The sequence below is a fragment of the Ptychodera flava genome, chromosome 12, assembly GCF_041260155.1.
Source record: "Ptychodera flava strain L36383 chromosome 12, AS_Pfla_20210202, whole genome shotgun sequence".
In the NCBI taxonomy this organism is placed as follows: Eukaryota; Metazoa; Hemichordata; class Enteropneusta; family Ptychoderidae; genus Ptychodera; species Ptychodera flava.
Genome location: NC_091939.1, coordinates 31,720,786 through 31,734,338, shown reverse-complemented (window position 1 = coordinate 31,734,338; position 13,553 = coordinate 31,720,786). Strand labels below are relative to the sequence as shown.

Here is a 13,553-nt window from a genome sequence, read left to right as displayed (position 1 = left end):
ACTCCTAAACCGTAGCACCTACTGTCCTAGTATTTGGTGTACAGGTGCACCTAGGGGTGGAGATGTGAATTTGTTCAAATGAACATGTCAGTGCCAAAAATATGCAAATGAGAGGGAAAAAAGGAAAAATCCTACAAATGGTTAAAACTCAGTAAGCATTGGTCAAATTTGGTTGAAACTTGGTATGCAGATTTCTTTAGGTATTCTAAATTATGTGTGCAAAAATTGGGATGAAATTTGCATGTTTGTATTTTTAGGGTATTTTTTCCGTTTTTAGTCAAAAAATCTTGTTTTCTGAAATCGCTCGTCTGAATGCTATGAAACTTAATATTCATGTTCCTCAGAATGACTTCAGTCATGCTTGTACAAATTGTATTGATATTGTCATATTTGTAGTTTTGGGCAATTTTCCCAATTTTTGATAAAAAATTTTTAATCCAAAAACTGCTGATTTGATAGCTTTGATACATGTATTTGGTATACAGGTATCTAAGATTAATCTCAATATAATGTATTGAAGGTATGTTGAAACTGGCATTTTTTTTTATTTTTGGGGCAATTTTTGCCTTTTTTGGTCAAAAAATTTTTCTCCAAAAACTTCTGATCTGGTAGCTTTGATATCTAGTGTACAGGTTCCTAGGGTTTATGTTGATTAGATATATTTAAAATTAGGATGAAATCTGCAATTTTGTATTTTGGGGGCAATTTTTCTCATTTTTGGTCAAAAAATTTGTTTCTCAAAATTTACCAGTCTGATTGCTTTGATATTTAGTAAACCGGTCCTTAGGGTTTTTGTTAATCATAAGATATATTGAAATGAAGTTGAAATCCGGAATTTTGAATTTTGGGGCAACTTTGCGAAACTTTCAGTTTTACTGGGATATCTTTCATTTTGTATTTTTAAGATTTTTTTGGTAATTTTATACCTACTGGAACTAAGAGTGTATAATGTGGTGATTTAGTAGGCATTTGATATGGTAAACTGTATTAGGTGTTGAAATGCGGCAAAAAAATCCTGGCAGATTTTGAAAAAATTCCTAACAAATGCCATTAAAAAATTCAGCCAGAGAAGGTTTGACAAAAAGAAAAGGTGAGAGAGTGGGGAAAAAAGAATGTACAATGGATCGGATAAAAAAGATAATGTACAGGTCTCATCGATCTTCCAGACACCATCCCTTATCAAATGGTCCACCCCGATGTATTTTTGTGCACAATTAACATGCAGTGTATTTTAGTTTAAGATGTCAAGTTAGGTAAGGATTTGAAAGGAATAGTCAAGTTCACCACAGTTTAACTTTATCTCTTGTGTCATCATCCTTGTGTAATTGGTTTAGTTGGTAAGTTGTTCCAGATGTGGATGTACCAGCTGTTCTGGAAGAAAACAATGTTTACTTTTTCCTGTAGGGTTTCTGAGTTGATGATTGTATGTTGAAATTTCTCCATGTATCTGGTGTATGGGCAAAGTGTAAACATTGGTTGCATGTCATGTATTTCAGTCTATATCAAATATTGTAAATGAAAAATCAAGAACAGTTTACTGTGTGCTTGTAAAAGATAACATAGTTGTCAATACATAAACTGCCTTGCAGATTGATTGTCTTAAATATTATCACAGAAGTAGAAAAGGAAAAGAAACTAATCAAATTGCTGTAACATATTCACCTTCAGTGCCTGTATAGGCCTATACTTAACTATTTTATCATTACATTCAGCTGTTTGTTATATCTTTATCACTCTCCATGGGCCAAGTCACACTTGGGGTCAATTTCATCACTCTGTGCCAGTCTGTGTATGTCAGTCTGTCTGTATATGTATGTCCATGTTTCATACAATTGTTGACTTGTTTTGATAACTATATGGGAGCGAACAGTGATGTTGCCACTATTTTTTTTAATTTTTAGCTCACATTTGGTATACCAATGTGAGGTTATCATATAAGCTGAATCAGTTCATTTGCATCCGATTTGCATGTCTGTATGTCTGTGGGTATGTGCAGATGTATGTCCGTCACACACAAAGGCTCCCATACCGCCAAAGCTACCATCTCAGTATTTGGTGTACAGGTAGATGCAGGGGTTGAGATGTGAATTTGCTCAAATGAACACATCAGTGTCAAAAATGTGCAAATGAGGTAAGAAAAAGTGAAATGCAGGCAAATGTGCAGGAGGCATGCCAGTGAGAAACAGGCAAACTCCACTGATCTTGACTCATTTCTGTCATTGTTTATGAACCGTTACATATTAACAGACCAGCTGCAACCATAGACAGTAGATGGGGGAAGACAGTTTATACTAAACTAAGAGGGGCTTGTTTCTGCTATGCATGTTGCTAAAGTTGACCTCCAGTACCAAAAGTTAGACCTTAATTACTTTTGTCATTCTTGTTTTTCTGGTTAAAATATTTCTTGTTGTTTTTCTGGTTGTACTGTGCAGAAATCATTGTCATAACACCAACGTAGAATTTTCCTCCACTGAACAGATAGGAACAACATTTATTGTTGATCATTGGTAACCCATACTGGTATATACCAATTCTGATCAAATTTGAGCGACACCGTATAATTGCGGTATTTTTCTGAAACCACTCATCTGATTATTTTGAAAGTTTGTATACATGTTCCTCAGGATGACCTCAGTCAAGTTTATACAAATTGAATTGAAATTTTTATATTTGTAATTTTAGGGCAAATTTTCCGAATTTTTGGTCAAAAATATTTTATTCAAAAACAACAAATCTGATTGCTTTGATATTTGGTATACAGGTTCCTCAGGTTGATGAAAATCAGTTTTATGATATTGTGAAGATATCTCGAATTTTGTATTTTTGCTGAATTGTTTGGTTATTTTTCTCATTTTAAGTAAAATTTCTTCTTTTCAGAAACCGCTAGCCCAATTGCTCTCAAATTTGGATTGGATGTTTACAAGGGTGTTACCCTTCTAATTGTTGAAGTTATGACAAAATTGGAAATATTACTGTTTTGGGGCAATTTTTGTCATTTTTGGTCAAAAATTCTTAAAAAATATTTTCTTTTTAAAGCTCCTGGACAGACAACTTGTTCTCAAAATTACTTGTCTGATAGCTTTGTAATTTGGTACAAAAGTCCCGAGGGATGTTATTTGATAAATTTTCTGCTCAAAGTGTTGGGAGACCCCCAAATTTTTATATTTTAGGTAATTTTCTCAGTTTGTGACCTTAAATGACCTACACCAACCCAGGATATGTTGTGAGAGAGTTTCGAAGGCTGTGAACATAATTTTGTCATATTTAATATCAATTTGTAGTAAAATTTGATCCAGAAAACAAAGTTGAAGTAAATATTTTCATTGCGAACCAATTTTTTTCAACTTTTGCATGTTAAGACACATAAGAACTGATGAGAAATTAGGATCCAGGATAATTCCAGATGTAATCCCCCCACAGTGGAAGGCATTTCGCTATCTGTAACTGATTTAAGTGTTGTTTACATTTGAATGATAGCACTCATAGCATTAATTAAAACATCCCCAAGGTTGTAAATACATTTCCTGTCAGCTGGTTTTATGTAAGGGGTGGAACATTTGATATTCAGGAGGGGGTAGGGGCTAGAAGATTGATGAGGTAGCATTACTTTTTACCAGATCCCTTGTACATTTTTCCCACTCTTTATTTTTTCCCCACTCTCCCACCTTTTCTTTTTGTCAAGCTTCTCTGGCTAATTTTTTTGTTGACTATAGAAGATGATATGCATGTTCCCAAAGACGACCTCCAGTACCTAAGTTGCAGACCTTATTTGCTTTTATCATTCTTGTTTTTCTGGTTTAAATATTTCTTGAATTTACCAATTCAAACCGAATGTGAGCACACTGTCCTTGACGGTATTTTTTGATATTTTTGAAAATATGCAAATTAGCGCCAAAAAAGGCGTTTTTTTTGTGAAAAATCTTCTTCATAATCGCTGGTCAGACAGCTTTGTTATTTTGTATATAGGTCCCTTGGGATAACCCAACTTAGATTTGTTCAAATTGTAATGAAATATGCAAATCTGTACTTTTAAGGAATTTTTTTTGTCATTTTTGGTCAAAACTTTATTTCATCAAAACCGCCCATCTGACAGCTTTGATATTTGGTATTGGTATACAGGTTCCTACAGATGAACTAAATATGATATCTTGAATATATGATGAAATCTGCATTTTGTATTTTTGGGGCAATTTTTTCCAATTTTTGGTCAAAAAATGTTTTTCTCTCAAATTTCTTGTTGGATTGCTTTGAAACTTAATACTCTAGAGTTGTTTTCTATATGATTTCTAAATTGTGGTGAAATTTTCATCTTTGTGTTTTTGTTTTTTTTGCATTTTGGAGCATTATTTTGGTCAAAAACTAATTTTCTTTGAAGTAAATGTTTTGATTGGTTTGAAATTTGTTTTTAATGTATCTAGAGGCAACCTCGGTTGAGTGTCTTCAAATTTTTTGTGAATATTTTCATATAGGCTTTTTGCGCAACTTTTCCCATATTTGGTCAAAAATCATTTTCTCTGAAATCCCTCTTCCAATGGCTATGAAACTTTGTATGCATGTTGGCAAGGGTAAACATAGTTAAGTATACACACTGTGGCCTGCCTCATCAAATCAAATGAGAGCCAAGTGTCATTGATGCTATGTTTTCCATTATTGATCAAAAAATCTCTTTCTCTAAACACTACTCATCTCATACCACTGGCTGATTTGTTCTCAGGGATAATCTTACTGTGATGTTCAATTATAATAATATTTTCAATTTTGTATTAGTGGTAATGCAGCTTTTTGACATTTTTTGAAATGTGCTATCAAAGGTATCTATCTTCATAAACATATGTGTCACAAAAAGCTATTCTCTACATAGCACAATATGACTGTATTGGTCTTTAGGTATTATGTGCTTTTATTTTTGTGAAATTGATGCCCTTTATCTCATTTTTCCGGTTATTGAAAGTAGTTATTTTACTTTATAGAGAAAAACTGCTCTCGTGCTTTACTCTACTGTTCAAATTTATGTACAGTTAAATAAAGATTTTTTTTGGCTAAATAATGCCCAACGTCCATTTGTATGTGTGTATGAGATTGAGTTTATAAGACAGAGTTACTTGTAGGATTATTCTACATTTCTACTGATTTATCACACATTTGGTATTGTATTGAAAAAATACATATGACACCAAAATGTCCGTAAGGTGCCCACGGAAATTCCACTTGATTACATGCTCCATCTGCTATGTTCAGCTTCTTTTAAGGAAAATTAAAAAGAATTGTTGACTTGAAAAATGAAACATGCCAGCTGTGAGTATCAGGTATAATAGGCCTATAGTACACTTCCTTGGATTTTTGTCAACTTTTAGTATTGAATAAAGAAAATCAGTTTGACTCCAAAAGTGTCCTTTTGACTTCAAAGTGGTCCCCGAAAACTTATGATGATTTTACTGTCTCTCTACGTTAAAGAAAGAATGTGTTGACTTGGAAAATGTAACATGCGACCTGTGAGATATCAGGTATTAATAAACTATAGTACACTTCCTTTTTTGTCCAACTTTTAATATTGCATAAGGAAAATCAGTTTGGCTCCAAAAGTGTCCTTTTGACTTCAAAGTGGTCCCCGGGAAATTCGAATGATTGTACACTCTGTCTGCTTTATTCAACTTCTTTTGCGTAATTGAAGCAATGTTCTAACTTGAAAAATGGAACATGCGACCTGTGAAGTATCAGGTATTAGTAGGACTATAGCACACTTCCTTGGATTTTTGTCAACTTTTAGTATTGAATAAAGAAAATCAGTTTGACTCCAAAAGTGTCCTTTTGACTTCAAAGTGGTCCCCGGGAAAATCGAATGATTGTACACTCTGTCTGCTTAATTAACTTCTTTTGCGTAATTGAAGCAATGTTCTAACTTGAAAATGGAACATACGAACTGTGAAGTATCAGTTATTAATAGGACTATAGTACACTTCCTTGGATTTTTGTCAACTTTTAGTATTGAATAAAGAAAATCAATTTGACTCCAAAAGTGTCCTTTTTGACTTCAAAGTGGTCCCCGGGAAAATCGAATGATTGTACACTCTGTCTGCTTTATTCAACTTCTTTTGCGTAATTGAAGCAATGTCCTAACTTGAAAAATAGAAACATGCGACCTGTGAGGTATCAGGTATTAATAGGACTATAGCACACTTCCTTGGATATTTGTCAACTTTTAGTATTGAAGAAGGAAAATCAGTTTGACTCCAAAAGTGTCCTTTTGACTTCAAAGTGGTCCCGGGAAAATCGAATGATTGTACACTCTGTCTGCTTTATTCAACTTCTTTTGCGTAATTGAAGCAATGTTCTAACTTGAAAAATGGAACATGCGACCTATGAAGTATCAGGTATTAGTAGGACTATAGCACACTTCCTTGATTTTTGTCAACTTTTAGTATTGAATAAAGAAAATCAGTTTGACTCCAAAAGTGTCCTTTTGACTTCAAAGTGGTCCCCGGGAAAATCGAATGATTGTACACTCTGTCTGCTTAATTAACTTCTTTTGCGTAATTGAAGCAATGTTCTAACTTGAAAATTGTAACATGTGACCTATGAAGTATCAGTTATTAATAGAACTATAGTACACTTCCTTGGATTTTTGTCAACTTTTAGTATTGCTTAAAGAAAATCAGTTGACTCCAAAAGTGTCCTTTTGACTTCAAAGTGGTCCCCGAAAACTTGGGATGATTTTACGGTCTCTCTGCTGTATTCAACATCGTTTATGTTAAAAAAGAATGTGTTGACTTGAAAAATGTAACATGCGACCTGTGAAGTATCAGGTATTAATAAAACTATAGTACACTTCTTTGATTTTGTCCAACTTTTGGTATTGAATAAAGAAAATCAGTTTGACTCCAAAAGTGTCCTTTTGACTTCAAAGTGGTCCCCGGAAAATCGAATGATTGTACACTCTGTCTGCTTTATTCAACTTCTTTTGCGTAATTGAAGCAATGTTTTAACTTGAAAATTGTAACATGTGACCTATGAAGTATCAGTTATTAATAGGACTATAGTACACTTCCTTGGATTTTTGTCAACTTTTAGTATTGCTTAAAGAAAATCAGTTTGACTCCAAAAGTGTCCTTTTGACTTCAAAGTGGTCCCCGAAAACTTGGGATGATTTTACGGTCTCTCTGCTGTATTCAACATCGTTTATGTTAAAAAAGAATGTGTTGACTTGAAAAATGTAACATGCGACCTGTGAAGTATCAGGTATTAATAAAACTATAGTACACTTCTTTGATTTTGTCCAACTTTTGGTATTGAATAAAGAAAATCAGTTTGACTCCAAAAGTGTCCTTTTGACTTCAAAGTGGTCCCCGGGAAAATCGAATGATTGTACACTCTGTCTGCTTTATTCAACTTCTTTTGCATAATTGAAGCAATGTTCTAACTTGAAAAATGGAACATGCGACCTATGAAGTATCAGTTATTAATAGGACTATAGTACACTTCCTTGGATTTTTGTCAACTTTTAGTATTGCTTAAAGAAAATCAGTTTGACTCCAAAAGTGTCCTTTTGACCTCAAGGTGGTCCCAAAGACTTGTGATGATTTTACGCTCTCTGTGCTGTATTCAATCGTTTATGTAAAAGAAAGAATGTTTTAATTTTAGAATTGAATATGCGACCTGTTAAGTATCAGGTATAAATAAGACAAGAGTACACTTCCTGTTTTTTTCAAACTTTTAGTAAAGAATAAAGAAATCAGTTTGACTTCAAAAGCGTCCTCTTGACTTCAAAGGTGTCCCATGAAAATTCGGATAATTTTACGCTCTGCTGCTGTATTCAGCTTCTTTTAGGTAATGTATTACTTCAATCGCGTCACTTTCTATGGTAGGTATTGGATATCTTTGTAAAAAAATTAAGAAAAATGTCCCCCTAAAATATTGGCCTCGAGCCCTATTCTGGTGTATTTTACATCTGTGCATTCGTAGCATAATGCTGAGGCCTATAGATTGCATTCGTGTCAAGGGATATCGCCTCAGAACCGCTGTTAATCTGTCCATAGACCTTTTCTGTAGTTTACTACGACACCAATCGGTTTTTTTATTTACCTCGCAAAATAATGAAATAGCTTAGTCTTTGAATAAATGAACATGTACCTACTTTATCTCTGACTATCTATGACTCATCTCCTACTTCCGTTAATTATGTTGAATGTGGCAACATCTATAATTTCAGCTTTTTTTAAGAGCCGTCGACTGTTTCTGCTCGGTTCTGAACTTTTGACAGACCCAAAGTATTCAATTACGCTAGAGGGCAAACGTTGCAGAATTCGTGGACGTCGGCTCACGGGAAAACGGTTGAAAATACATATTTATATTATTGAGGTAGCTAGCAGAAGTAGACAATGGGTTGTGAACTGACCAGTGTTATAGTACCGGTCGAAGTACACTACCAAAAATGTCTATGGGCTGGCTTGTGGCGATGAATTTTTGACCCGCAAGTGCGATTGATACGTCACAGCAATGCTGCAAATTGTATTTCATATCCATTTATGTATTTACGAGCAGCGATTAGAATGACTTCCAAATAGCGATATGACTTCAAATGAGTCATTTTATAGATAAGTCATGATTGATATAGACACTAGCCCTCCCCATTGTTAATTCTGTGCTCAGCCCTTATTTTGTACATTTTTCCCAACTCTAGGTATTAAATACTAAAATAGCAGCGATATTACATCGGAAACGTCCGTGTGACCACAAAAGCGTCCATTATGCGGTAGGTGTCGTCAGACTTGAGTTTAACCCCCTATCTTACCGGACATTTAGGATGGGGACCACTTTGAAGTCAGGGACCACTTTGAGGTCTTCCATATGAACATACCACTGAGAAACATGTTTATTTCAATTCATGTACATTCTACTCAATTGTAGTGGATAAGTCAAAGTCAAGTCAAGAGAAAGAAGGAGTGACGTGGAAATATTTCACGCAAGATTCGTTAAGGAATTATTTTCCTGTTTGATATTAACGTTCTAATATAATAGTGCTGTCGCTTACTTTCATAATATGCGTAACTTGGCCTACATTGATAAAAAGTTTAAATGGCGTTGCTTACCTTATCAATATAACTGCCTCGTAAGGGACAACATCAAAAGTTCAATATAATAAATCTAACTTAATTGCTTAAGTTTGGCCCCAGACCCCCCCACCCCCCTTCTAACTTAACTGACCTAAAATTGAAAATACTCTGTACTATTTCTTTCAAACGACATACCAATGTACCATTGAATTAAATAAAATCGAAAAACCATTATAAAGTAACTAAATACTTTTATTGCAACCCAGAACACAATAATAACAACAACAACAATAAATTTGCACATAAGTCATAGACTCTCCACAGTCGCTGTGCCTTGATTCAAGGATCAGGCAGAAATCTCCACTGGTCGCTTGCAAGAATGTCAAGACACTGAGATTCCTGTCTCTGCGTGTTCCAGCTGATACACGGGAAGAACCGAATGGCAGGGTCTCTTCCAGACTTGAATGGCAGGGTCTCTTCCAGACTAATAAAGTCACGAAGTGCTTGGACACAGCTTCACTTCGGAATCAGCCACCAACATCAGCACCTGCACAATGCAAACAAATTAATATTATACAATAAATATTCAGAAATATGGTGCTTTCTGAAATGTATGAACAGCCATGGAAATATGAATTATGATCCTTAACTTACAGTACAGCGTACTGGTAAGAAATACAATTCACAATTTCAAAGCTATTAATTCATATTTTTCTCAGACATTTATCAAAATTTTGAAGGTTACATAGTAAAATTAGATATACTATGACACTGATATATCATTAAGTATGTTTAGTGTTCGCCAGCACAGTTTGAATACTTGTAGGGTACAATGTATGTCCCCGCATGGACATGTGGGAAATAGAATACAGGCATTTCCCTCACCAATGTACAAGTGAGTTTTTTAAAAGTCATTGAGCAAGTATCTAAAACTACTATTTATGTTGAAGCTAAATTTCCATGGAACTTTTCATTCAAGTTACTTTTACTGGCAATTTTAAAATATACTACAATGTACTACCCTATGTTACAAATTTCAGAATCCTGAGGAAATCCAGAACACAGATTAACATTCAAATATGTCGTGTAATACTATGCCAGAGAACTGACAAAGTATAACTTACCTTGTGCCTGCTAGAAGCTTGAAATTTAACATGCTCTCTCTCACTTCTGGTTTCACTGGATCATTACAGTACTTCTTTTCTTGTATTTCTTCGCTCATAATTTAGAGTGGCAGGTGGATTGTCTCTCAAAGTGTTGTGTTTCCTGTTTGTGGTTTCTTAAACCATAGTAGGTTTGACAGCTGAAAGAAAAAATATATATATTTGAATTAGTATCATGTAAACATCTGCAATAAACAGTTCTTTTTTAAAAAAACAAAGATGACAAGTTTTTCATACCTGAACTGACACTGCACTCCATCCACCAGTCTAAATTTGCACACCCAGTCATGATCACTTCTGGTTTCATTTGCATTTCTCTTTCTCTCTCTTCTCTTGGTTTGAAGCTCATTCTGCCTCTCATTGTAATGAACCAGGAGTTCATGTCTTTCCCCATCAGTTTTGGATGATATTACATACATACAGCCCCGTGGACACAGCTTCACTTCAGACAGAGATGGACAACCAACATCAGGACCTGCACAATTCAAACAAATAACAATTATATACTAAATGTTTCAGAAATATGGTGCTTCCTGAAATATATCAATAGCCATGGAAATATGAATTGTATGAATTTTAATTGCACTATTAAGAAATACAATTCATATTTTCATGGCTATTCATGCATTTCATAAAGCACCATATTTCTAAAACCTGTACAAAAATTTTGAGGGTTGCATAACAAAATTAAATATACTGTGACACTGGTATAACATCTGAGTAGGTTTAGTGTTTTTCAGCACATTTTGAAAATTAGTAGGGTACATGTACAATGTATATCCCATGGTAAATACATGTAGAATACATGCATTTTCCCTTACCAATGAACAAGAAAATTTTTAACAAGAGCAAGTATGAACTTGAAGCTAATTTAAACTTTCATGAAACCTTTTGTGTTGCTTACTTTTACAGGCAATTTTATAATATACTTTTGTTACAAATTTCAGTAGCGTGGGAAATCAAGCACACAAATGAACATTAATTCAAATCTGAAATGTAAACCTACACTACGCCATACAACTGAAAAAGTACAACTTACCTTGTGCCTGCTGTTTTAGGTGCTTGATATGATTGGTCACTTCAAAAAATGTCATGTAGTGACCACTATGGACGGCACTGAGAGTTGGGGTTGGTAGCTTGTTCCCCATACTCTTAATGCAACTCATTAGAGTTGTAGCCTTGATAGGGTTTATTGAACAGTGAGTGCACATTGGAGAAGTACATTTGGTGAATTCAACATATATGTTCTCCTCACACAATGTCTTTGGAGAAATATATACTCTTTTCAAAGCCTTTCCAGAGCTGGTGTTGCTCTGATTTCACGGATTCCCTTTTTTAATACCTTTTCCAAATTTTCATGATCACTGTATGGTGTGTTTGTTTTCCTTCAAGGCACAGAAACTGGTATAATAGGAAAACCATCGTGATCTTTTCTCCAAAACTTATTCACATTGAAATGGCATTATCAAACACATCTGCATTTTTTTCCAGTTTTTTCTGCCACAGATAAATGACTCTGCTGACATGGAGGTTTACTTTCTCCAGGTAAAGTATTAGGGAGAGTTACAGACACCAACATTTTAGAAAGAGGGGACCATTCTGCATAACTGGTCGTCTATGACAGTTCTCAACTGTTGGAAACACAAAACCATCTGTTTCAAAAGTGCAGCCTTTTCTACAGCTGTCTGAAGCATACCTTTAGAAATAGTATTTAAACTAAGCTTAGAAACGTTTGCAAATTGTTTTTAGATCAGATACTGCTGTGTAGATGGCGGTTTCATTTGTTGATACTGTTGTTGAACCCTGTCTTTTAGGGTAAAGTTGTATGTAGTCCGCCATGTGGTCTCCACGTATAGAAAATACGTCGCTGCTATGTCCCACAATGGGGACATGAACGATTGGGCACCGACAACATCGGGGGTTAAAATTTCCGATGGACCGAGTTCTAAATCTGACAGGAAACTTTGAATCAATCGCAGTCGGCTCTCACTAGTAAATGCATCCTGTCGTGATTGATCAAAACGAACGCCACTGGTATTCGGGGCTTTTAGGGGTGTACCGTCCGCATTTGAAATGGGAGATCTTTCTTGACTACGCTCATCTGACTCACGATTACCAGCAACACGTTCATCGGGTGAGTTCTGCTTAACCGAAAAATATTTCAAAATACGGTAGACTGTTTCGGTTCGACCTCCTGGGACAAAAACTCAACCAAAGATCGTCGGTCATTTTTGAATTTGGCATGCCACAATGTCGTTGCGCTCTCCTGTACATCAACACGGGATTTTCCCTGTTGTTTTTTGATATTTAACTCCCAAATCTTGTTCGTTAGTTTCTGAAATCGTTCGTAGGGCATTTATACATTGTGTGAGGAGAACATATACGAGAAAATTCGAACTCACCAATGTGCCTCACTGTCCAAACGCGCAGCCGCTCGGCGTTTCTCAAGGCTAAGTAATGTGTGCGCACGTGCACGTACACACCGCAAACCACCGCGTCCAAGACCCCCATTTTGTAGCGCACATCTCAAATCTCGTATGCTGAACTTCGACCGGGTGGCTGGATCGAAAGCAGCCTTGAAATCGTAAAATTTGCCAAAAAACGTTAAATCGTTTTTGACGGCACAGAAATTAATTTGGTCAAAACCCCCCACCCCCAAACTTAAGCAATTAAGTTTTTTTTCAACATCGATCTTTTGACGGCGTCCCTAAACCTTCGCCTCGAAAGAAAATTGCCTATACATATACCGACACGACTGGTTTTAAATTATGCTCGTCATGTATCGCTTAACACATACTTATTTCTTCATGTTATTTTTGTTCAGGATTTTATGTTTTTTGTTGTAGCGGTATTCCAGTCAAAGGTTGAACCTGTGTGTCACGAGTGATTGGAACATGCGTAAATCAGACATTACCACAAATACCACATCAGTTAGTCATGCATTTCAGGTTCATCTGTAATCTGGCTAAACAGTCCATCGAACTCATGACGCATCCTAGAAATTTACTTTGACATCATATTTCAAATAATATTAAATAATTTTTAATGTCCCTTCATCATCTATCATTTTGAATTGATTTATTGCATGCTTAATCATAATTTTGATTACAATAAGATGTTTTCAATTATCACATACATGTATATTAACTTTGTACTCCCTCATGGCCCCTCTTTGTCTCGGCTGAATCGCTGCTTATATGCCCTATGTGTTCAGTCGAGCGAAGTTTTCAGATTAATATTGCTCAGCCAAACAAAAACGGCTCTCCTAACTAGCCACAGCTAGGCTATGATGATACTGTATTGGATGGTTCGGAGCAAAAGTTATGTGACTAACGAAGTG

At 35.3% G+C, this 13,553-nt stretch overlaps 1 protein-coding gene across 1 annotated transcript; it reads right to left on the bottom strand.

The window, feature by feature from the left end:
* Positions 1 to 10,184: 10,184 nt before the first annotated feature.
* Positions 10,185 to 12,581, bottom strand: LOC139145632 (uncharacterized). Its single transcript, XM_070716906.1, has 3 exons — positions 11,253 to 12,581; positions 10,451 to 10,688; positions 10,185 to 10,353 (listed from the first exon to the last, which is right to left on the bottom strand). Exons 1-3 carry the CDS (start codon positions 11,422 to 11,424, stop codon positions 10,269 to 10,271), a joined length of 495 nt encoding a protein of 164 aa, XP_070573007.1. The 5' UTR covers positions 11,425 to 12,581; the 3' UTR covers positions 10,185 to 10,268.
* Positions 12,582 to 13,553: the final 972 nt, after the last annotated feature.